The sequence below is a fragment of the Globicephala melas genome, chromosome 5 (genome assembly GCF_963455315.2).
Source record: "Globicephala melas chromosome 5, mGloMel1.2, whole genome shotgun sequence".
Classification (NCBI taxonomy): Eukaryota; Metazoa; Chordata; class Mammalia; order Artiodactyla; family Delphinidae; genus Globicephala; species Globicephala melas.
The window spans coordinates 64,365,794-64,392,628 of NC_083318.1; the positions used below are offsets into that span (position 1 = coordinate 64,365,794).

A 26,835-nucleotide genomic window follows, 5' to 3' on the forward strand; every position below is an offset into this window, starting at 1 on the left:
AAAGAAAATGGAGAAAGAGAGAATTTGTTTTGTTTTGTTTTTTTGGGGGGTGGGGGGCGATTGTCTTTTTGTGTGTTTGTGCTGAAGCTGCTTCACATGTAAGTTGGGGATAATAATATAATAATTCTTACCACCCAGATTGTGAAGATCAGATGTAAAGCTGTCTGAGAAAGCTGTGCTTAGATGTGTAACATTGTTTCTCCAATTTGACTATGCTTCTGAGTCATCCTAGTACTTTAAAAATAGCTTCTCTGGTTCTTCCCAGACCTACTGAATGTGTATGTCCCCATGAGGGGCCCAGGAAAACGTTCTAAACAACCTCTAATTTTGATGATGCTCAAATTTGGAGATCACAGGCTTTACCCCCTGGACATTGATCAATTTATCTGTAAACGGAGGGAATTCCCTGGTGGTCCAGTGGTTAGGACTTGGCGCTTCACTACCATAGCCCCGGGTGCCATCCCTGGTTGCGGAACTAAAATCCCGGAAGCCGCGTGGCATGGCCAAAAAAAAAAAAAAATATCTGTAAATTGAGAATAATGATACTTCCCAGGGCTAATGGTATATCACAGCACTGTGGGGTGAGTAGCAAATGCAGTGAATAAACACCGAGTACTTCCTTAATACCTTAGTCATGATCAGTGTTATGAACCCAGTGTTATGAATCCACACGTTGGACACTTGACTTTGAGATGGATTAGAATTCTTCAGCTTTCTCTAGTCCCCCTGCAACATTTAGTATAGTGCCCAGCATGTAGTCAGAGTGTAGTACCTATTGGAGGAATGAGCACATGAATGGTATTATTGACAATTCAGATCAGTGACCCTTCAGATTATCAATCCACAGACAATACAGGAGACCGATAGGCCCCTAGTGCTATTCCAGTTTAGGAGGGGCCTGGATTTAGATGGGATTAATGCCCAATGCCTTACCTCTCTTTGTATACAGTTTTTGTTTTTTGGTGAAACTTTCTCCTCCTCCAATCAAAACTGGCTTTGAGGATAGAGAGAGACTTGAAGCACATTCGTATAAACGTGGAAAGGGTAAAAAGGGCTTTATCTTCCAAGGATATTCGCGTTTCAACAAAGCACTGAGCCTCTGGAGAAAGGGCTGTTTCAGTGGTGGGAGGGATGCGCAGTCGGGACGGGACTTCCCATTACCCCGATGTCCCCTGTGGAGTCGGGTACCTTCTGGTAAGGCTGACCCCCGAAGGAGACATGCTGTGCCCGCTGTGCCAGCTGGTCGGAAAGCCCACGCGTCAGACTTTCTTGCAGGGGCTCCTTATTGGCAGGGATGGCAGCTACTGCTGATTGATTGGGAAGCTGCTTCCTTTGCCATCTCCCTGTGGGGAGGGCTCCCCTGAGCTGGGCCTCTGGATGATCCCAGATCAAGAACTGTGCTGTGGGGATCTTATCAGATGCTTCTGAACTGCTGTCCTGCTTCAAAATGAGGAACCCTGAACATTCAATTCTATGCACAAGTAGCGGTGATGACTCATAGTCGAGAAGACACTGGAATTCTGCCAGGAGAATATCATTAAAATGAGGAGATGGGGTAACAGATTTTGCATGTGATAGAGAAAGGAAGCCCTCTATCTCTTTCTGTGCCCCATGATGCAAAAAGGAGGGGACATAGTTTGCCTACTGACAGTTGACTCTGTGATCGTAAAGTTTCCTGGGACCTTATTTTAGAAAAATAGCAAGTGTGGGGAATTCCCTGGTGGTCCAGTGGTTAGGACTCCACACTCTCACTGCCAACAGCCCGGGTTCAATCCCTAGTTGGGGAACTAAAATCCCACAGGATGCATGGTGCAGCCCCCCAAAAAACAAACAAAATAGCAAGTGTGAGTCTCACTCTTCTACTTCCTGATTACGCCCACCCGTGCGCACACACACACATACTCACGGGCCAGGCTAGTAAAGCTTCATGGGAAATGGAACACTGAACAGTTCACTGGGAGGTTTTCAAATTTAATCTTACAAGGTAAGCACTTTGGGGTTGATAAACCCAGAAGAAATGTTCTGATGGATGTCTGCATGAGATATGTGAGTGTTACAAGATACAAGCAAAATGTACAAGTGAAGAGGTAGTTACAGGAAGGTGGAATGAGTTTAAGGGATTATCTTCTGATGCATTTCAGTTCACTTTGGAATTATGGACATGAGAAGTTGGCTAATGCTGATGTCCTGAGGTTTCTTTTGGAACCCTGAACCCTGAGGAACCCTGAAATGTCTATTGAAAGTAATTTACTATTGTCTCTTGAAAGTAATTTCAGGTGGGCTCGTACCACTAAGGCAAGACTTGAGTGGCCTAGTACATGAAGATGACTGAGCGTCATCTCCTGAGAAGCTGGATTTATATGAAGAGATATTGATCAGAAAAAAGAGGGTTGGTGATCCATGGAAACATAGAAAACAAGCAAGTCTGAGAATCGTACTCTGGCAGTGCCCATCCATGCATTGTCAATGGCCAAAGAATCTTGGCTAATAGACTTCCTGTATTTTGATCCCATTCACAAGACCATAGAGAGGAAGTGGGCCTTAGGATAAAGCATGCCCTTGAACTTTCTGGTACTCAATGACAAAAGGAAAGGTGTTGCCATAAATCCTAACTGTGGCAACTATCTCTGTTACGCAAGGAACCTCTTTTCCTAGGGTCTGAGTTTCCCCAGGAATTTTTCTAGCATGTTGAGCAAGGTGGTATAGGCACAACCCAAATCACTGGAATATTCCAAGGTGTTTTTTGTTTTGTTTTTACATGAGTGGTATCTGAAAGAGCTATGAGGAGTTCCAGACTAAGAAAGGGACTTACAGACCCAGTGAGACCTGCTCATCTGACAGATGAGGTGCCTGTGGTGGGAGGGGTATCCTGGACTGGTTCAGGGTCATTTCGTTAGTCAGGGACTAATCCTGACCCAGGATCCAGGTCTCCTGTGTCATACTTTCTTGAACGTGACTACAGTATCTGGTGATACTAGCAAATCCTATTTCTATCCAGGAAGAAACTGCGGGATGCATTTATATTTTCTTTTACAAAGAGTCGTGAGTTACTTTTACAACTCCCTTTTATTACCGAAGCAGTATATGTTTTTGAAGGAAATTTGTAAAACATAGATAAGCACACAAAAAATCTATAACTGCACCAATCAGAGCATTGCTAGCATCTGGGTTTAGCTTCTTACTCCTCTCTATATTTTTATTGAAAAAATCAGGATCATGTTTCACGTACTGTTTTGAACTTGCTTTTTTTCATGTAACAATGTTGTCATATACCTTTTTTCCACATTACTAAATATTTTTCTAAACTAATAAGGAGTTTAATGATAAAAGAGGTGTATGTTTTTCTCCTTTGAAAAGTTATCCTTTCTGGCAAGTAGTCTTGTGTTTACAAAGTTAAGGCAAATGAGGGCAAAAATGAACAGAAGTGGCAAGTCCATGCCACAGGAAGTGTGTTTTCTGGAAGTCCCTGCTGCTAGAAACACATTTACAGTTAGGCCTCCTGGTTTCATACATGTTGATAATAGCTGTGTGGAGGTGTGAGAGTTGGCATAAAGGGTGAACATCAAACTCCAGGGGGGAGCTCTGGATAATCTACAGAGAGTCACAAGTTACCCTGCCGAGAGCAGATATTCAATAGTTATCCAGTCCCTCTCCCTGTTAGGACCTGGCCATTTTAATGTTATGGGGAATGCTTTACAAGGCCTGAGAACTTCTCAGTGTGGACATTTGGGAGGCAAATGAGTGATGTGGCCAAAGGCTGCTTTCTGTCTCGAGGAAAGCCAGGAGCACGCCTTAGAGTTCTGAGGGATTTTGTGGGGTCTACGTGACATTCCCCTTTGGGCCTCTCTGCCACCTTGGCTGCCTAGTTGTTCTGCTGCTGAGGTCTGTAAAGGGGCTGGGTGTTTTCTCCAATCAGCCTCTGAAAACTCTCTGAACTGCAAGGTGTTCGCAAGTGCTTTCTGTCACAAATTAGGCCAGTGGACTCTAAATTGGACTGGGACGTGTTCCCGACAAAAGAGGTACAAATTCTGTTTCTATGTGTACAGCTAAGATGGTTGCAACTGAACACTGTCTTGAAATCCGACACCAGCTGGGGCCCCTTGTGCTTGTTTGCACCGAGGCTGAGGGCTTTTTAGCACCCATGCCTCTGGGTCAAGTTAGTGGGTGGAGAAGGAAGGACAAGCTAAGGAAGGCAAGAAGAAAAGCCCGGGAGTAGGGAAAGGGCATCTGCGGCAGGAAGGTTGAGCTGTCTGCCCCTTCATGCTCTTTTCTGTTAATATCTGTTCTCAAAGCAGCAGCAGGGGTTGAGAGCACTGACTACAATTTTGAAAGAAGTTCCACTGTGGGTAATATGTTATCGAACAGCATCGCATGCTACAGAGAAATCGTTCATGAAAGGCAGAGCCCATCGATGTCGTAAACTTCGTTGCTGTCTTATTTTAAGAAACTACCACAGCCTCCCAGCCTCCAGCAACTATCACCCTGATCAGTCAGCCAGCATCAACATGGAGGCAAGACCCTCCATCAGCAAAAAGTTTATGACTTGATGAAGGCTCAGATGATGGTTAGCATTTTTTAGCAATAAAGCATTTTTAAATTAAGTCATGTACATTATTTTTAAGACAAAATGCTATTGCACACTTAATAGACTACAGTCTAGTCTAGTGGAAACATAACTAATACACACTGGGAAACCAGAAAATGCACGTGACTCACTTTATTGCGATATTGCTTTATTGTGGTGGTCTGGAACCCGAACCTGCCGTACCTTTGAGGTATGCCTGAAAATCTGGTGATAAAGAAAAAATTAAGTGAGAAAAGCAGCAGGGAGTATAGAATAGTATGCTACAGTTTGTATACTAAAAAAAAGAGCGAGTGTGTGTGTTAGGATAATTACACATATGCATTCGTATATATGTTTGTGAATACGTGCCATAATGTAATAGCTTTGGGAAAATGCATGAAAAACTTAATACAGTGGTTGCCTCTGGGAAAATGGCCTGGGGCCCTGGAGGGCAGGCAGAGGAGGATGACATATTTTTCACTTTTGTACTCTTTGAATTTTACCATAGGCGTGTATTATATTAACTATTCAAAAAGGTAAACATAAAAACATCTAAAGATTACATGTGAGCTCAAATAAGGGAGAAAAATAATGCTTACGAGGAGTTTCTGGAAGGCCTCCTGGAGGAGGTGGTGTCTGAGCTGGGCTCTGAGACAGGTAGAACTTTACCAGGAAGAGTCAGAGCAGAGAAGATTGTACTTTAGGAGATAAGAGTGACACACTTAAGATTACTAAGTGAGGCAACATTAAAAAACAAACAACCCAATCCAAAAATGGGCAGAAGACCTAAATAGACATTTCTCCAGAGAAGACATACAGATGGCTAAGAGGCACATGAAAGGATGCTCAACATCACTAATCATTAGAGGAACGCAAATCAAAACTACAATGAGGTATCACCTCACACCAGTTAGAATGGGCATCATCATAAAATCTCCAAACAACAAATGCTGGAGAGGGTGTGGAGAAAAGGGAACCCTCTTGCACTGCTGGTAGGAATGTAAATTGATACAGCCACTATGGAGAACAGTATGGAGGTTCCTTAAAAAACTAAAAATAGAATTACCATACGACCCAGCAATCCCACTCCTGGGCATATACCCAGAGAAAAGCATAATTCAGAAAAACACGTGCACCCCCATGTTCATTGCAGCACTGTTTACGATAGCCAGGTCATGGAAGCAACCTAAATGCCCATTGACAGACGAATGGATAAAGAAGATGTGGTACATATGTACAATGGAATGTTACTCAGCCATAAAAACGAGCGAAATAGGGTCATTTGTAGAGATGTGGATGGATCTAGAGACTGTCATACAGAGTGAAGTAAGTCAGAAAGAGAAAAACAAATATCGTATATTAACGCGTATATGTGGAATCTAGAAAAATGGTACAGATGAACCAGTTTGCAGGGCAGAAATAGAGACAGATGTAGAGAGCAAAGGTATGGACACCAAGGGGGGAAAGTGGCGGGGAGGTGGTGGTGGTGTGATGAATTGGGAGATTGGGATTGACATGTATACGCTAATATGTATAAAATAGATAACTAATAAGAACCTGCTGTATAAAAAATAAAATAAAATTTAATAATTCCAAAAAAATAAAAGAACAAAAATAAAGATTACTGAGTGAGGAAAGGCAGGGAGAGTTTGGGGGATATTTCATAGTCCCAGGGCAGCAATGGCTAGGTGGAGTGGGGAAGAGGAGAAAGTAATGAGAGAGCTGGCGGGAAGGAGGTTATTTTATACTTAGCATTCACAAATTGGCCCCACTGTTCCTTTCCAATTCGTCTCCCGCCTGTGCTTCAGCCGCAAAAGCCAACTCTCTACCCTCCAAATACACAGAACCTTCTCCCCTGCACACCTGGGCACCGGCTGCTTCCTCGGTCTGGATGCAGTCCACCAATCACATTTTCTCTCCCCTCTGAGACCGATCTCAGATGTCTCTCCTTTCTGCCTTTCCCACTCCCACCGCCCTTGAAGATTTAAGCACTCTGTCCTCAGCATTCTCTTGGCATTCTGCACTTACTTTTATCATGGCACTTGTCCATTTAAATTTTAATTTTTTTCTGGGATGAAGCTGAGCGTAAGGTCATTTGTATGCGGAAGGTTGCTTCTTTTCTCTCTAGTTTAGGATTTTATTCTCTAAGGTCCCAGCTATATGGGGCCTTAGTATGATGAAGTACAGCCATACCAGCTACCTTTGCATGGCCATCGCATTACCTCTCCTCAAGAAGTCATTTCTTCTATAGAAAACAACCACAACAAAAAAGTGAGGGTTAGAGACATTATTAACAAAGTAGGAAAAATTTTTTTTAAAAAACCTCTAAGCCCAGTCTAAACTATATTAACAGTTTCTTTGTTATCTTTTGTCCCCATTAGTCTCTTTAAAAGTATTCCTAGTTTAAAGCCAATTAAAGGCAGACATCCTGTCATTCTTTTAGACTTCTATGGATTTGGAACTTAATGTTCATGGAACACTATGTATGCATAAGCAATGAATTAAACAGCAAAAGAAAAGAATTTTGCTCTGGAGTATCTTGATAGTTTCAGGGTCGTTACGAACCTGTTTCTCCCAGTTTCCTGGGAGAAGTTGAGCATCTAGGGAGACAGTTGATGCATCTAGGGAGATAGTTAATCCCACTGCTGTGTATTATATCTGCAATATAATTAATATAGAAAGTATATACATTGATATCCCAAAAGGGGATTTTAAAAACCTAAGAAAGGCTGTACAGACTTGTGTTCTTAGGTTATTCCTCTTTGTTCCTCTTCTCCCTTAGACAATTTAGGGAGTAACTGCTGTGCCCTTAGTACAGTTTTATCTGTAGAGGAACACGTATTGGATGAGCTAGAATTCACAGCAAGTCTGGTTTTGTCCACCATTGCACAGATACCTTTCCTATGCCTGAACCCATGCCATTCTGACCATTTTGGGCATTCAAGGGCATCAGACCAGGCTTGTACATTTATTTTTCTACATAAATGAGATTCTTTAATGAATCATTCAACTGCTTCCTTTTTCAGTTACTAATATATCATGGGTACCTTTCCTCACAATACGTACAAGGTTAACCTAATTCTATTTTTTTATTCAAAATATAGTTGACGTACAATATTACATTAATTTCAGGTGTACTACATAGTGATTTGACATTTGCATGCACTGTGAAATGATCACCACAATAATTCTGGTAACCATCTGTTCCCATACAAAGTTATTACAGTATTATTGACCATAGTCCTTATGCTGTTGTATTACATTCCTGTGACATTTATTTTATAACTAGAGGTTTGTACCTCTTAATCCCCTTCACCTATTCCCCCCTCCCACCCTTATCCTAATTCTTTTTAATGCTGTATCAGATTCCACTGTATGGATACAACAGAATTAATTTAACCACTGCCTTTTGATACCTTTTAGTTATCCTCAGTTCTTTTTTTTTTTTTTTTTTGGCTGTTGTGAATAATGCTGCAATGAAATTCTATTTTTCAAAATATTTTTAAAATAGATTTATTTATTTTTATTTACTTATCTTTGGCTACGTTGGGTCTTTGTTGCTGCTCGTGGGCTTTCTCTAGTTGCAGTGAGCGGGGGCTATTCTTCGTCATGGTGCGGGGGCTTCTCGTTGCGGTGGCTTCTCTTGTGGAGCACAGACTCTAGGCACGTGGGCTTCAGTAGTTGTGGCACGGGGGCTCAGAAGTTGTGGCTCGCGGGCTCCAGAGTGCAGGCTTAGCAGTTGCGGCTCACGGGCTTAGTTGCTCTGTGGCATGTGGGATCTTCCCAGACCAGGGTTTGAACCCATGTCACCTGCATTGGCAGGCGGATTCTTAACCACTGTGCCACCAGGGAAGTCCTGCAATGAAATTCTTGCACATATTTCTTGACTACTTGTATAGGTACAACAAGACAATAGGTTTAAAAAGTTAGAATTGCTGGGTTGCAAGGTACATGCATTTAAAATTTTGATAGCTACTAGCAGGGATATACCAAGGACATGGCGGTAGAAGGGGTCCACTCCAGGTATAGGCAGTGAGGGAGTACATCATCTGCTGAGAATTTAAAGACAATAATAAAATCAATGGGTGTTTGCTTTTTATTATCACCATGTACTGGCAGTGATAAAGTTAGAGTAATGTTTAGGGGCGTGTATGGATTCCATTAGAGCTGACTTCTGGGGTATATTGTGATTCCCCAACCTTATGGCACTACGTATTCCTGATTCCTGTTTACTGATTCCTAAACAGTACATTAGAATTAAAGAATGATAGCACAATGATTTTAGAGACTATGAAACAGAACTTGACTTACTTCAATTCTGTTATTCTATGTGACTTTTTGGAGTTTTGTGTTTAAATTTAAAACAGTGAAGCAGAGTGCAAATTGCAAAGTGTGATATTTCTGATCGGTAATTGCAAGTTTTAGTTTGTACAGAAAATATTTTATTGCACTTGAATAATACTTTAAAAATTGAAATTTATCTTTCTTGTAAATTGTTACTTGTTTATTTTAAAGCTACAGAATGAGTCAAGGAAATAATGACTGTTCCTGACTCTTACACATTATTACTGAAGCTAATTTTACCATTAAAATGAGGGAGGTTAAAAAATGATCAGCTCCGGGTATCAAAAACACAAAATGTGCCACTGAATTCTGTCATATTGCCTTCTACAAAGATGGCATTCTTCCGTACATCTTCCAATGGTGTCTGAGAGAGTCTGCTTAAGGGAGAGATCTTTCAAATGTTGTTGGAAATAAGGCCTATAGTAAGAAAGAAAACACCCACCAGCTGAAAAACGTCTTTCCAGCTCTCCCTCCTCATCTGCTGCCTTTATTTTAGGATTGTGTCTTAGTCTATTTGAGCTGTTACAACAAAATGCCACAGACTAGGTGGCTTATAAACAATAGAAATTTATTTCTCACAGTTCTGGAGGTTGGGGAGTCCAAAATGATGGCCCTGGCAGATTCAGTGTCTAGTGAGAGCTTGCTTCCTGATTCATTGATGGTGCCTTCTCACTGTGTCCTCATATGGTGGAAGGGGCAAAGGAGCTCTCTGGGGCTCCTTTATAAGTGCACTAATTCCATTGATGAGGGCTCCACCCTCATGACCTAATCACCTCTCAAAGGCCCCACCTCCTAATACCATCACCATATGAATTTTAGGGGCACACAAGCATCAGGTAGCAGCAGATTGCTTAGTTTCATCAAGGTTGCAAAGGTAGGTAAGCTTCCCCCAGATGAGAGACAGTGGGAGGGGAGATAGAGACAACTCTGTGAATGGGTTTGGAGGCAAGCCCTCCTCACTAGCTTGTCCTCTTGGGCAAGTTACTTTACTTCTCTGTGCCTTAGTTTCCCTGGCTGTAAAATAACAACAATGTATTGAGCACATAGTATCATTTTATTTAATTAATTAATTTATTTTTGGCTGTGTTGGGTCTTTGTTGCTGCGCACAGGCTTTCTCTAGTTGCGGCAAGCGGGGGCTACTCTTCGTTGTGGTGCATGGGCTTCTCATTGCAGTGGATTCTCTTGTTGTGGAGCACGGGCTCTAGGCGCAAGGGCTTCAGTAGTTGTGGCACGTGGGCTCAGTAGTTGTGGCTCACGGGCTCTAGAGTGCAGGCTCAGTAGTTGTGTTGCATAGGCTTAGTTGCTCCACGGCATGTGGGATATTCCCAGACCAGGGCTCGAATCCATGTCCCCTGCATTGGCAGGCAGATTCTTAACCACTGCGCCACCAGGGAAGTCCCGAGCACATAGTATTGTTGTAATGATTAATGAGCTAATTTTCATAAAGCACTTTAAACAGTATCTGACCAATGTGTTTATTATTATCCTTATCTACTAAGGGTCAGGCATGCCGCTAGGCATGAGAGATAGAATCTTTTTAATTGCCTTAAAAATCCTTCAAACTATTCACTATTATCCACATTTTACAGTTCTTGTTATGTGAGTTGCCAAAGGTTATACTGCTAGTCAGCGATAGAGATGAGAATCTAACCAAGACCTCAACTCCACAACCTGGGCTCTGCAAATGATGGAATATCAGCAATTTTATACTTTGAAGCTGAAACCAAATCACCTCACTCCATGCAGTGCTCTGGGCTAAATATCCTGAACAAAATACCTTGACTTCTTTTACAGTTTGAGCAATCTGTAAATTAAGGGTTTACCCTAATTCTAGAGAATGTTGGAAATCTTAATGATTGCCCCTAAAGAGAGATGATCTATCTCTCAAAGGAAGTTAAGTAGAAAGAGAACATCTGTTTGAAAAATAGTTTTATATTAATACTGGGAGTTATCTTCTGAGTAAAAAGCCACCAATTTGGAACATATATCTAAGCTATCTATAAGGGTTTACATTTTAAAATTAAGGAAATTAAGTATGGGATATAAAATGTAGATAACAGGGCTTCCCTGGTGGCGCAGTGGTTGAGAGTCCGCCTGCTGATGCAGGGGACACGGGTTCGTGCCCCGGTCCGGGAGGATCCCACATGCCGCGGAGCAGCTGGGCCCGTGAGCCATGGCCACTGAGCCTGCGCGTCCGAAGCCTGTGCTCTGCAACGGGAGAGGCCACAGCAGTGAGAGGCCCGCGTACCGCAATAAATAAATAAATAAATAAAATGTAGATAACATATATGTGAAAAAATACTGTGTAGATGGAAAGAGTGCTGGCTCAGTGATCCAGTTTCTGGGCTTCAAGTCAGCCCCCACTACCTAAACCACCTTGGTGGGCCTTGGTTTCCTCATGGGAAAATGAGGAAACCTGGGCCTTGGTTTCCTCATGGGAAAATGAGTAGGTTGAACTAGATGACCTTTCAGGTATCTAATCATGCTAAGTTTCTTTCCACAATCAGGGGACATGCTATTTCACATTCTATTTAGTGGTTGCTCAATAATGGGGGAGTACCAGGATTTGGGGGAATTACCAGAATTCACGGATGCAAAACGTATGAAGAAAAAAAGCTACATATTTATTTAACCAAGAGAGGATTAATATCCTTAATCTCTAAAAAGATTTTTAAAAATATTTAAGAAATGATGACCACCTTACTAGAAAAGTAGGCAAAGTAGGTGACTTACGAAAGAAAAAATGTAAGTGGTCAACAAAGAGATGAATTTTAATTTTCACTAGTCGCAAATGAAAACAGATCAAACTGGCAAATATTATACCCAATGATGGCAGTGTGGTAAAATGAAAACTCTCATATACTACATATGGAGTACCAATTTGTCCATGTTTTTCATCTTTCTTGTTCCAGTAATTGTGCTCATACCTATTTATACTAAAGAAATAATTGTATATTTGTACAAATTTATTTTTAAATGTTCACTCAGCGTTATTATAGTAAAAATTAGAAACAATTTAAATAATAGTCAGTTGGTTCAATAAATAATGCTATGTTCATATAATGAAATATGACAGTCATTAAAATTATGTTCAAAGGATCTCAATGATATAAGAAATATTTATGATGTAAATGTTAAATAAAAAAGCAAGATGCCAAACTATATATAAAGTACGATATTAGTATTGGCAAAAAATGACACTGAAAAAACGAAACAGGAAAAGGTACACTAATATCTCGCAGCTTTTGGTTTTAGGTGGCAGCTGCATTTCTCCTTTAGGTCGTTTAGATAGTTCAGTATTTTTGAAATGTTCCATAACATGTATTAACTACTTTTATAATCAGGAAAAAAAGGTATGTAGAGATGACTCAGACAAAATGAGGGGAAGAGTTAGCCAAAGTGAGGAGGCCATCTTCAGTCTGATTGGATCAGCAAATAAGGGAGGAAATGTTGCTCACCACTAATGGTTTGAGTATGTGTGTTGAATGATGGTGGTGGTGGTGGTGGTGGTGGTTCTGGTGGTGGGGGGGATGAGGGAACCCTGGGATGTGATGGTTTTCTTCATTACAGGTGGTGCTTTAGAGCTGGGAGGTACCATGGGCTTGGTGGAGGTCTACCCAGGTATCAGGTAGATTTCATATTTTCACAGTAAGTAAAGATCAGATGGAGCTACTTTAAGTCTAAGGGGAAAACATAAAATCTGAAGGTAGAAACTCTTTTCTACCTCTTCACCTTTTCAGACAAAAAGAAAGACCCCCAGGGCCATGGGTCTTCCTCATTCTCAGAGTTGCTTTGATGTGATCTGGTTTTATGTGGGTAGTCCATTTTCACTCCTGAGTTTCTTTTCTTTCTTTTTTTTTTTTTAAGTTATTTTCATTATTACTTTTTACTGTTTTGCAAAGAGCTAATTCTGCAGAACTGGGGCAAGGAGGGCCAAGGGAAGTTAGTGAACATAGTTATACCAGTTAGGAAGTTCACATAATCTCAAAGTAACTTCAAGAGTATCCTTTGACTAGAATACTTTCTATCCATGGCCTTTACTTCCCAGGGGCAGATGGTGATGTCTTATTGAGATGCAGGTAGAGCTTGTACTTGAAACTCAAGGCTTTCTCTTTATGACTTGGCTAGGAATCCTCACCTTTTTCTCCTCTGTCTCCCTTCCACCAGGAGGCAGGCTCTAAGCCTTTGCACTGTCTACCTTTATGTCACTTATTTGATGCATCAACATTCCTTCCAATACTTGAACAAGTCACTGAGGCGCAAAGTATACTTTTTATTTTTTAGTGATACTTTTCTTCATTTTCTCTAAAACTAAAGATGAGAATGAAACCACAGCTTGGACAAAATGCTATAGAAAACAAAAGTTCCCACCCTTTAAAACTTCTATCATGAAAAAATTTGAATATATATAAAAATAGTGAGAATAGACTAACATACCCCCATGTACCATCATTCAACATCAACAGTTCTCAATATTTTCCCAGTCTTATTTCATCCATCATCCTTAGTTCTTTTTTTCTTTTCTGGAACAATCTAAAAAAATCCCAGACATCATATTTATTTCAGCTGTCTGATAAGGACTTTAAAAATGTGTATGACTGGGCTTCCCTGGTGGCACAGTGGTTAAGAATCCACCTGCCGAGGCTTCCCTAGTGGCGCAGTCGTTGAGAATCTGCCTGCCAATGCAGGGGACACGGGATCGAGGCCTGGTCTGGGAAGACCCCACATGCCGCGGAGCTACTGGGCCCGTGAGCCACAATTACTGAGCCTGCGCGTCTGGAGCCTGTGCTCCGTAACAAGAGAGGCCACAATAGTGAGAGGCCTGCGCACCGCGATGAAGAGTGGCCCCCACTTGCCACAACTAGAGAAAGCCCTCGCACAGAAACGAAGACCCAACACGGCCATAAATAAATAAATATATATATATATTAAAAAAATCCACCTGCCAATGCAGGGGACATGGGTTCAAACCCTGGTCTGGGAAGATCCCGCATGCCGCGAAGCAACTAAGCCCGTGCTCTGCAACTACTGAGTCTGCGCTCTAGGGCCCGCAAGCCACAACTAGTAGCCCACGTGCCACAACTACTGAAGCCCGTGCGCCTAGAGCCCATGCTCTGCAACAAGAGAAGCCACCGCAATGAGAAGCCTGCATACCGCAATAAAGAGTAGCCTCTGCTCGCCACAACTAGAGAAAGCCCACACGCAGCAACAAAGACCCAACACAGCCAAAAATAAATTTAAAAAATAAATATATTAAAAAAAAGTATATGACTACAATGTGATTATCACCTAACAAAATCAGCAATAGTTCCTTAATGTCATCAAACACCCAGGCCGTATTCAAACTTCTTTGAATATCTAAAAAAATATAGAAAAGACTTCAAAAACTCTCTAATGAGGAGGAAAAAGAGAGATGGGCTTAGGACATTTGTGAGAGGAGGCATAATTACTCAGCTTAGCTTGTCCCTTAAAAAAGAACCAGAAGCCAGAGATAGTGCTTCTAGGAATTTTAAACAAATTCAGCTGTACAGATATAGAAAATTATTGTCTCGAACATGATGGGGGCTCATAGTATTCTCTAGCTTAAAGGGCCCTCAGATCAGCCTTTTCCGCCTTTTCAAGCCAAACTTAAAAAACAAAGGAACACACACAAAGCGCTTCAAAATTGTACACAGAACTCATGCTTTTAAAATGTGTTTTGTTTTATTTTTATTTTATTTTAAAATGCACAGAAGCAAGGAGAAGAAAATTAGAATCAGTTACAATCTCAGGACCGTAGACAATTCATCCTAACATGTTGGTATATATACTGCTCTAGATGTTCTCATAACTGTGGAATCATACTGTACATATTTTGAAAACGGCTTTTATCCCATTCAGCATAGGGACACTTTTCCTGTGTCAGTTAAGTTAATATACTTATACTCTGTTATTTTAAAGCGTATTGATTACAGGAATAAACTAATTAGTTTATCCAAGAACCACCTGTTCTTTAATAATTTTTTCCCTTTATAAACAACATAGACAAGAATATGTGTGTAACTAAATATTTCATGTCAAAGTTTGTGGAAGAATAAGAATTCTCGCTGCCATCCTTCTTCCCTTCTCACTCATTCTCATCCTGTATAATGTAGCCAGATTACCCTTGGTTCTCCTGGAATCTCTCTGGCACCACACTGTCCCCTTGTCTCACAGACCTGTCTCTCCTCCAGTGTTTGTTTCCTGTTTGCCAGTGGCTCCCTCCGAGGCCCCCAGGCCTCACAGTCATCTCACTTTGGGCCTGCATGTCAGCTCTAGCTCTAATAATCTTACAACACTTCAAGGTAAATAGATAAATAACAGATACTTCTATAGTACTTACTCTGTACCAGGTACCATTCTATGTGTTTTACATTCACTTACCCATTTATTCCCATACAACAACCTTGTATGATACTATCAGTATTGCCTATTTACAGTTGAAGAAGCTAAGGCTTAGTGACTTTGGAGGCAGCATGGTTTCAGAGTCCAGGCTCTTAATCACTGAGCTATACTGCCTCTATTGACAAAGGTGCAAAACTCAGAGACGTTAAGTAATTCACCCAAGATCGCACAGTAAGCAGCAGATGTTGGGGCCAAACCCAAGCTTGCCTGATCCCAGGGTCTGTGCTCTCCTTCTTACTCTGAATTGCCTCTTTTTATTTAGCAGCGGTTGTCAAACTTTTTCTGTAAAAGGCCAGATAGTAAATATTTTAGGCTTTGTGGGCCATAAAGTCTCTGTTGCAACTTTGAGTTGTAGCAAGAAAGAAGCCATGGAAAATTTGTAAATGAAAGATCATGACTATGATCCCAAAAAATGTTTTTATGGACACAAATTTGAATTTCATATGATATGCACATGTCATGAAATACTGTTCTTTTGATTTTTTTTAACCATTAAAATTGTAAAAACCATTCTTAATTCGTGGGCCATACAGAAACAGACGGTGGGTTTGGCCCACAGGTGACCCATAGTTGACAACTTTGGTTTACAGCGTCATTACATTCTAGAATGGTTAGATATGCATGCATTTGCCTCTTTGCTTTCTTTCCTTGAACAATTCAGCTTGGGTCCCAAATGTTCATACCCAACTGAGAAAATATGAGTCCTTCAGTAAAAGAAATTCCCTTAGAAAGCAGTTCAGAGACCAAGTGACCTTCCCTTGAGTATGCCTCGTGGGGTTCCACCCTCAACACCAGGCAGTTTTTCAGAAAATTCCAACTACTTTGAGAGAGGTACATTTTCCCATCACTTTATTAGTTTGGTTTTTTTTTTTTTGCGGTACGCGGGCCTCTCACTGTTGTGGCCTCTCCCGCTGCGGAGCACAGGCTGCGGACGCGCAGGCTCAGTGGCCATGGCTCACGGGCCCAGCCGCTCCGCGGCATGTGGGATCTTCCCGGACTGGGGCACGAACCCGTGTCCCCTGCAACGGCAGGCGGACTCTCAACCACTGCGCCACCAGGGAAGCCCACTTTATTAGTTTTGACATGAGATTCTAGAGTCTTAAATGGTGCTCTGGGCCGTTGCCTGGCTGACTAGCCTTGTTTTTGACTCTGAACTTGGACCAAATTGAGAACTCTAGACCTGTGGAGACAATCCAGTTACTGTGCTCGTGGGAGTGGAAGGGACAGGGTGGGTGGGACAGAGGAGGGGAAGGGTGCCAGGGTCCCTGCTTGGCCTGGGGTCAGGGGGGCAGGGCTCCTGGCTCAAAGAGGCCTCGGGGCTTAGTGATATTCCATTTAAATTCAAATATAATGGTATTAAATAAGCTTTAGGTTTAGGAATGTAAATACTGCTTAGAACCTTGACTCTGGAGAACAGTAATAAAAGCTGCAAACCAGCGTCTTGCAAGCAAACTTTCAGAATTAAATCCACTTGGAATACAGATGATCTGTGTATAAAAATAAACTGATTTAAAAGTGATTTCTTTTTGTGATTCAGAGGAGAAATTTAATTATTATTTATAGCAATTAGCAATGAGCTAAGGGGAATTACTGAAGTAGCGTTGAGAATTAGTGAAATGAATTCTTGCAAGATGAAAAACTTACGATAAAATATTCCTTGAGAAGATGTTCCCTGCAAAGGCAGTAACCTTATTTTTAAAAATACTTTTTCCTGAAGTTTAATCTTCATACAGAAAAGTGAACACATCATAGGTCTGTAGCTTGAAGAATTTTCACAAACTGAACACACTTGTGGAACCAGTTTCCGAATCAAGACACAACACACTTCTTGTAAACATCAAGAACTCCTTATTTGTAGGAGGAGAATCCGAGTAGGGACCTGTTTGGAAGGGATGGCCGGAAAAAGTGTCTCAAAACTGGGTTTGCTTAGGAAGCATGGTTTTACTTGAGGTGCCTTGGGTAGGGCAATGGGAATTATGGGGTATGGGTGACACGTGGAGCTGCTGCAGCTTTGGGGTCACCCTCTGTTTAGGTCTAACTTTGCCTCTACCATTGCCTCACAGTGTGACTGTGACAGGACTCCCTACCCCCTGAAGTCTCTGCAGTTGTGAAATGTTGATCTCCATGCAGAAAGAAGCCAGCTTGCTCACTGTTACGCTCTCAGGACCTGATACGGTGCCTGCCACACAGGAAGCCCCAAACAACCATTTTTTAAAAACGATGAAAACAACTAATGAATAATGTATACAGCCCTTAGAAGATGCTCAGTAATGTAAATAAAAGTCACAAAATGACCCATTGATCCAGTAATGCCATATTCGTAAATGTATTCCCCAAGAAAATTTTTCCACGTAAAAGTAACTTCTATAAATGAATATATATTTTATGTATAAAATAACACTTGTTAATTATTGTGAAATATTGAAAGTAACTCAAAGACTGCTAGCAGTGGGGAACAGCTGTGCAATTATGAATTGTTGAAACATTGAAAGCTATTTAGCTAAAACCTGGCAAGTATGTTGATTATGTTGAAATAGAAAGATTTTTAAATTGGAGAAAATGTTTAGAAGATATATACAAGTGTATATCTATTACAGAAAGAAAACTGAATGACAATTTGGACTGATAAAGCTTAGAAGTGGCTATAGTTTTCCTTTACTAAGTTGCTTAAGATTTTTTGAATTGATTCTCTTTCTCCAGAAGAAAAAAAACCAAAGTGAAGCACCCACTCCCCTACCACCACCCCAGCCCCCCCAGTACGTGGAGCCCCGCATCCCGAGCAGGGCCTGCTCTTGCTGTGGTGTCCCTGCCAGGCTACGAAAGTGTTGTTGAGAGAAGGCACTGGCGGGAGTTGCTGAGTGGCACAATGATTTCCTAATCATCTAAGTGTGTTAGATTCACGGCAAAAGCAATTTCCTCAATGAATGAATTGGCTGCTGCCTGCATAAGTCCTTTGCCCAAAACTCTTACAAGAAGGATGACATTTAGATGTATTCTTTGTCATTGACAGGCTATCCCTGGCAGATGACTGCCATGGGCTCATCTGTTTAAAAAAAAATCAGGGTTTTATCAGCATTTTGAAGTAAGCCACAGATTCAATCGAAGCCCAGATAACCTAAAATCTGCAATAATAATAATCAGTGAATGAAAGTCATAATTTCATCTTAGTTTTGTATTATGCTCTATCATTTTTTTCATTTTTAATTTATTTTTTGTTATTTTTGGCCATGCCACACGGCTTATGGGATCTTAGTTCCCTGAACAGGGATTGAACCTGGGCCCTGGCAGTGAAAGCGCCAAGCCCTAACCTCTGGACCACCAGGGAATTCTCTGTTTTTTTATTTTATAAGTTATTATTATTATCATTTTGTGCTCTATCATTCTGAAGGGGCTTTCTCACAAGACAATCAAGGGAGTATTCTCAAATGTACAACGTCTTGTAAAAGTACAAGCATAAATTATTGCTGTGTTATCATTTCCATATGAAGATGTGAGTCTTCAGATAAGAGTCTGGGCGAATATTTGACGTCCCAGCCCCCATGCTTGGACATTCAATATTTGGCATTTTAAATAAATAGTAGTAGAAGTTGAAACGTATGGTGCCTGCCCACAGATCCCACGTGCCAGGTTCTGTGCTAAGCCAGACTCTCCACATACTGAATTGTTATATCAATTCCATCAAGAATGTGCTTTTCTTATTTTCATTTTTATGAAGAAACCGAGTCTCAGAGAGGTTAAGTAACTTGGCCAAGGTCACCCAGCTTATGTGTGGTAAAAATGAATTTGTGAAAATCATGTGAATTATTTATTTGATTAACTCATTTGTAAAGGCTATTATGTCTAATTAAACAGAGACAGTAGGTAGACAAAGATAATAATGTCTTGGAGAGGAATGTCTGGATTTAGAGGAGTGATTTTAAAAATTACCTTTTGAAGGAGACCTATCCTATGTGTCTATCCTACATTACATGTGATCTGTCAGGAAGATTGCCAATGGAGGAGGTTATAAGCCCAGATTGTATTAATAACCTTTACTTTGAAATTTGGTCCAAAAGACCTTTCCTTCATCTAAAGCTGGGATGGCCCTGTGATGACATCCCTTGGCAGACGGGACACCGTCTCCAAGGCTGATCTCATTGTCTGGAGCTCTTTCACCTGCAGTGAATGAGAATTTATTTGACCCCTTCAAGAAATTCAGATTCCGTCATATTCATGTGGCCCGGTTTAAGTGACAGGCACCGAATACGGTTGCTTTTAAGCAAGTTATTTTGTTTAACCAGGGGCCTAGCAGAGTTCCTGATTACATAGGTAGCTGTTCAGAAAAGAAAGAAACAATTTTATCCTCACAACATCTCTGACAAGTGGTTCCTAAATCTATCACAATCTTGCAGATGAGTAAAACAAGGCTTGGAGATGAAGCAAAGTGCTCAAAGCCATGTCGTTGTATAGGTAATGGAGTCTGATTTCAGATGCAGAAAATGCCAAGGACAGTGCCCTTTCCATTATACCTATAGCCCATTTTTGGAAAAACCTCAAGGGAAAAACCACAGCAAATTTTTAGAGTTCTGGTGATTTCTTCTCTCTGATCTCAGCACAAATTCCCACATAAACCAAGGACTGGCTGATGAATCAATAAATGAAAGGAAGTGCTTCTGCTACGTGCGGCTCATCAGTTTGCAGTTCCCAAAGTGGCTGGGATCCATTAGAGACTGAAGTGGCAGAGACCACTGTCAGCTGTGGTCTCCACTTCTTGGAGCAGAAGTCAGGAGAGAGCGTCTCATTCACACATTAGGTTGCTATTGTGGTCTTTTTCATGTTGCCACCAGAGCAACTGCTTGTGTTTTTATCCGTGGGCTGATTTTAGAGATCAGGTCAGCTTCTGCTTCTTGACTGGGTGGGGTCGTGGGTACGGGGTATAACAGATCCAAGCTTTCCCTGCCGAGGGTAAGAGTGGCTTAGACAAGGAGGGAGGACCCTTGTCCACTGAGATGGACCCCCTGATTAATCAGTTTGCCAATGAGGAAGCTCCCCCATCGGCAAAAAAGGGAAAAAAGACTCAAGTTCTCCCCTTCTTTTTCTTTTTCCAGTTGAAGACCAGCCTTTGGAGGTTTCCAAAGTAAATGGTGCATCTCCCTTGGATGGACTGCATGAAGTAACATTCTGCAAATTGCTGTCAGAGGTCCTAAGAGCACAAATCCATCTGGTTTCCATTGCTCGTTGTTGAATGGCGTTTGCTTCAGCAGCCCACTGAGGGCTCTTTTCCTCGGAATTCTGAATTTGTAACTAGGAATCCGAGCTGGGAAGATGCTGAGTTCCATCAAGTGTGTGTTGGTGGGAGACTCTGCTGTGGGGAAAACCTCTCTGTTAGTGCGCTTCACCTCAGAGACCTTCCCAGAGGCCTACAAGCCCACAGTGTATGAAAATACAGGTGTAGACGTCTTCATGGATGGCATCCAGATCAGCCTGGGTCTCTGGGACACAGCTGGCAATGATGCCTTCAGGAGTATCCGCCCTCTGTCCTACCAGCAGGCAGACGTGGTGCTGATGTGCTACTCCGTGGCCAACCATAACTCCTTCCTGAACCTGAAGAACAAGTGGATTGGTGAAGTCAGGAGCAACCTGCCCTGCACCCCCGTGCTGGTGGTGGCCACCCAGACTGACCAGCGGGAGATGGGGCCCCACAGGGCTTCCTGCGTCAACGCTATAGAAGGAAAGAGACTGGCCCAGGAGGTGAGAGCCAAGGGCTACCTGGAGTGCTCAGCCCTCAGCAACCGGGGGGTACAGCAGGTATTTGAGTGTGCCGTCCGGACTGCCATCAACCAGGCCAGGAGACGCAACAGAAGGAGGTTTTTCTCTGTTAACGAGTGCAAGATCCTCTAAACCCCAAAGACTCCACCCAGCAGTCACTTACCGCAAAGACTAACTGGGACAGGGAGAGCAGGCAAGCCAGCAAGCGTCGATGCTTTTTCTGGGCACGTCCTAAGCAGCCTGAAGCAGCGTGAGCAGCAGCAGGAAACCTTTCGGATACAGTTGTTGACGAGACTTGGCTACTGGATGTTTTTATGAAATACACTCTATCAAAGAACTCTTTGCCCATTACAGTTAGAAGATCCCTTGGGAAACTGTAATGAATATTTCACCTTCGATTTTAAAACCAAAGCGGTCTCCATAATTTTGGATAATGAAGTGAGTTTTCCAAAGAATTCCATATTTAAAGACACATTGTATTTAAATAATAACAAAATAAATAGCACTGGTATATAATTAGTTTTCACACTTGGGAAGTCTTTTCCTACCTACTGACAAACACAAATTGATGTATGAGTGAAATGACCTTATAGGGCCCTGCCATATGTTTGTAGTGTCGGTATTTTCGTCTGAAGTAGTAATTTTGTTGAAATCACTTGCCAGCTAGATTTTATTAGGTAATCAAATTTTAAAATTACTGTAAACTGATCCTTGCAATTAATTGTCCACCCACTTGTTATTCAGAGTTGTATATAAAATATAGTTCAATGACATAAGATACTTTAATACTGCCTAATGATTTTCAACAGCTATTATTATATGTCTCTGTAATTATTTTTTTTAAAAAGCGCATTTCTTATGGATTTGCCTTTCACCCAAAGAACTCCAGTTGTGTACTAAGTATTCTTCTGTCATTCCCCAAAACAGATTGAAGGAAAACCTCTCAGGTAGAGAATCAGACTGCTCGCAGTGATAGCAGCAGAACTTGGAACAGACGCGAGGAAGTCTTACTTTCATTTCAGAGACCACTGCACTTTGCCTGTTTCTTCGGACACTGGGGTTCCTAGCTGGTCGTAGGTCTTGTGAAAGAGCAGGCTCAAAGTCTCTATAATTGTGATTTAGCAAATTTGTTATTTGAGCTCTAAACTGAGCTGGCATGGCAACATAATTCATTAATTTTAGGACCTAATCAGAATAATTGGGGTGGTGTCTACATGTATATGTATGTATTTAAGGGAAAAAAGGGAATTTATAGCTTTTACTAGTTCATGAATATGAAACACCTGAATGGAAAAAAGAATCACAAATTCCCAGCACAGGGAACAGGAAAACTATACAGCAATTGCTTAGATAATAAAAATTTCTCAAGGGAAATACTGAATCAATAGGGACATCCCTCCAACCCCCAACCACCATTCTGTCTAATAGCTTAAAAGCAATGGTATTGACCATCAGTGAAAGCTGAGAACAGAGGACTATGTAAATTAAGAAATCGTGAAGGCTGGAACCCAAGTGTTTCATTTACTCACCTAATCAAAACCTATAACTACTCTGAACCACGTTTATGGAAGTACATCATTGGTTTGGTGTAACATGCCATTACACACCAATGGTAAGGCAGTTGGCATAAATGACTATGATTAGACCTATGCTGACATAACCAAACTAATTTTTCAGTTTCCTTATGTGGTCAATTCTTTATAGCTATAATAGATGTCAAAATCAAATGTGTGCTCATCTCCACACTGCCTTCTCTTTTTCCTCTTCTCCCATCCACATTCAGGAAAAGGGCTGGGACCAGGGTCTGAGTCTCTGCGTCCAAGGTTCCCTCAATCCTCTGGGACTGACATATCTGCCTTCGCCCGGACAGCTCCAGCTCTCCAGTCCCACAGCTCATCCTCAGCTCTGTGTCACCTGTGTCCCTTGACTTGAGAGCTACTATATCCAGCTGTCTATGTTGGGCATCCAGAGGGTTGGAGGGCTTCAAAGCTGGCCAGGCAGGGGAGGCGATAGGAGCGCATCTCCTTGTGATATCCCTGTTGACCCGCCTCCTCTTCTCCAACAATTGCAAATGGTCTTAAATAACTTCTGCAGATTTTCCTTCAGGGCCTGTCTAAGGTAGGCGGTATTTAACATGATAGCAGGAATAAACTTATAATGACTAACATTGGTTGTCCCAAAGTTTTTCCTTCTTTCTTGTTGAAGGGAGATTGGCAGGGGCTGGGATATGAAAATGGGAAGGGCCCAGATAACTGATTCTAAGTGAGGGAAGAGGTGGTGATTCCACGGTGGAAGCGGTGGAGGAAGAGAAGGTCACAGAGGGTGTGGTCAAATGACTTTGCCTTCATCTGGGCCACAGATGAGCCCTCTGCTTGCTGGCTGGAGCCAAGCTTAAAGGCTGTCTCTGGGAACCCTCACACCTGAGAACAGGAATCCACGTGTAAACCCTCCCCAGCAATGGGACCTGGCAGAAACAGTGGCCCGCTGGCATCTGTCTCCCCTACTAGATGATCATTCTTGAAGGCTGGGCCACCTCCTGTTCATCTCGGTGTTCCCAGGGCCCAGCTCAGGGAAAGAAGCATAGCGAAACAAAGTTGTGTTGAACTGAATTGGAGAGAAGGACGAGAATTGGGCTGATGTGCCGCGAAGTGCTTATGGGAATGAAGCAGACCTCCACCAGCCCTGGGGGGTGGGGGACAGGGGTGGGGAAGAAGCAAAAATGGGTCATTGTGTTAGAATCCATGCAGTGTATGTTCTACATGGCTGTTTATCTATATTTCCTGCCTCGACTCAGGCTATGTTTCTTCCCCTTCAAAACTTTCAGTGCCTTTTTGTAGACTATTGTACGCTGATTTCCAACCATGCCAAATAGCAACATTAAATATGCTCTTGTTTACGTGAAAGGGTTGGTTTGAGTGGGTAGCTCATCCTATTCTGCTTTACTTTGTACTGACTAATGGGGCGGCCGAAGCGAGTGTGATGAATTGAGGCTGAGCGACAAGAAAGCAGAAGGCATCCCAACGGTGACAGTTTGCGGAGGGCTCCAGATGTGCTGACCCCTGTGCTAAGCACCTGAGCGTGTGTTATCTCACCCTGTGAGGTGAGCACCACCTTACACGGGGAAACTGAGGCCTGGCGCAGCAGGTGAGTGGCAGCATCAGGAGTCTCGAGTGGGTCTGTCAGACTCCAAAGCTGTGCTCAAGACCACTGTGCCCCACTTCCGCCCAGAGCAGCCCAGCTGTATGGTTTTGCCACATCTCATCTCATGTAACCTTGCAGGCCCCAACCCTACTAGTCCCTGTATTTTAAAACTTATTTTTAATAAAATATTCCCAGTCTGATCTTTATCTTCCCCTTTTATTTTTGTTTCTGGCAATAAGAAAGGGACCCACCTAAGTCACAGAGCACCAACATTTGCAAAGGTGTCTGCTTTAAACCTTGGCTTTTAAGTATAATTTTATAGGTTGACTGCACGTGAATTGGCAGAAATGAAATACATCATGATTTGATGCTTTAAAAACCTTGGAAAAAATTCTCTTTTTCTTACTTCACTTTTCCACGCCTCAGGTTTCAGGTATCTCCTTTGAATGAGGGAGTGACAGGGGAGAGGAAAGCCCGGTTCTTTCCTTTTAAGGATTTGGTACCGAGGAAGGGCACTTTACCCATCATGAGATGGGATGAAAGGGTTCCAGTGTGGCATATCTATAGGGTTACGATACGATGGAGGGGACAGGGCATCTGCAAGTGTTCATCCCCAGTGCCGAGAAGACTATCTTATGGGTTGAGTCAGATCAGAGCAACTCAAGGGTAGGGTCCTATTTTCCCTCAGGCTGTATCTCTTCTGATAAAGCAAAGAAACATTAATCACTAGCCAAGATCCTGAGCAGTTTTTCACCAGAAAAGATAAAACAAGCCACAGAAATTACTTGTAACGTAAAGTTCCTAAAGAGTACTTGATTCAACCTAAAGTTCATGTTTTGGTCAATTCTAAAATATATCCTGACATGGGACATAATCCTTAATGGTAGATAGACAGCAATAATGGGGGAGTAAGAGGCAGACATATTTGGGAGTCACAAAGTCTGGGTCATGTGTCTTTCAGCCTCAATTTCCTTAACTTAAAACAGTAAGTCCTGGATTCCTCTAAGAATTCGTGCAATAGTATTCATACAATAATAGCTTTGTATCTGTGAACTATTGTTCAAATGGATGTGTCGTTACGGTTTTGGTGGACCTCTATGCAGATACATAGGCTGAACGTTCTAGATCAGATCAGAATATTCTAGAACTTATTGATAGTGGGCCACACAATGGGAAACTTACACAGAAGCAGGTGCCATTTGTAGCAGTGCTAGATAGAGCAAGATGAGTAAAATTACACGTAATGATAGTGGAAACAAACTACATTTGTTTCCTACTGGCTCCAGCTTTGTGCTAGGCACTTTACATACACCATGTCATTGAATCCTCAGAACATGCTCATAAGGTAGATATTGTTCTCTTTCTGTTGATAAGCAACTGAGGCCCAGACTGATATATGGAGATATTGCCCTTGTACAGTTACTTTTCAAAACATCCCAGTTGTACTATGTAATTTTGGTTTAATTAAACTTGACCAGCTAAAAATTATACGGTGAATTATATTTAATGTTCATTACACTCGCTAACTTAGCTAAGATGGTGAGAATGATCCCTGTTACACGCTAATGATTAGGGCTCGGCAGCCTTCCTTCATGCACTTCCTTTTGTCACTTTTCCTATGAAAAAGTCTCAGGTGGTTCCTATCCCACTGCCATGGTGGTCTCTGCTGGCTGTTCCCACTCCCCGTTTCCATTTTCCACTCTTGGCTGCCCTCCCCTGTGGCTGGGAGGCTAACCCTGTGGGCTGCATCACCCAGGAACTCTTCCTGGCTGGCTTCTACTTGGATGCAGCTGGTGGGAGACTCTGGCTGGAAGTCAGAGGGTAGGAGGAGAGAATAGTTGGGTGTTTTTTCCTACTTCTTTCCTGCTTGGGTGATGCTTATCTGTCCATAGCTGTGAATCCCTCCCACCTGCTGAGTAGCTTCTCCTCCACATCACGAGCTTTCATGGCGCCCCAGGATGGTATTTCCTCTGTCTGCCTCTCCGTCCTGTAGGAAGTAATGGCTTCCTGCTGGTGCTAGTCTTGGGATGCAGCAACATCCCTCCTGTGTTAACCCAGACCTCTACAAGTAGTGCCTTCATTCAGATCTCTTCATCTGAACCATCTGGAATAAATTTGGTTTCCTATGGAATTTTGACTGATATACTCACCAAATATTAAAAGTCATCTATATGTTCTGGTAGTAAGTGAGTACACATAACTCTTCTGAAGGATATGGGTTTGGCAGCCTGGCTAACTCTCCTGTCCTGAGCCTCAAAAGCCAGGAAATATCACTCTCTACTTCTATTTGCTTGGAAGAGAAAGGAGTGTGCTGATTAATTCTAATCTGAAAATGCAAAAGAATAGTTCTGGAAGGGCAAAGTTCAAGAATTGTGGGGTTTCTAATGACATATTTATATTAAGAAGCTTTTATCCATAATATATAAAGAACTAGTATGAATCATCAAGAAAAACAGCCCAATTTTAAAAATGCACATTTCTCAGAAAAAGAAATATGCACAACCAATAAACAATAGAAAAGGTGCTCAATCTCACCAGTAGCAGGGAAATGCAAACAAAATCCACAATGAGATATCATTTTCCTACTACCATATTGGCGGAGAATTAAAAAGTA

At 42.0% G+C, this 26,835-nt stretch overlaps 1 protein-coding gene across 2 annotated transcripts in view; it reads left to right on the forward strand.

Annotated features, from left to right (window-relative positions):
* Positions 1-21,731, forward strand: part of RHOH (ras homolog family member H) — a 36,874-nt gene extending 15,143 nt beyond the window's left edge. For both annotated transcript variants that reach the window (XM_070045528.1, XM_030881101.2), the window contains one exon: positions 20,420-21,731. In XM_070045528.1, coding sequence (XP_069901629.1) covers positions 20,637-21,212 — 576 coding nt within the window. In that variant the 5' untranslated portion in view covers positions 20,420-20,636 and the 3' untranslated portion in view covers positions 21,213-21,731. The remainder of the gene's footprint in view (positions 1-20,419) is intronic.
* Positions 21,732-26,835: the final 5,104 nt, after the last annotated feature.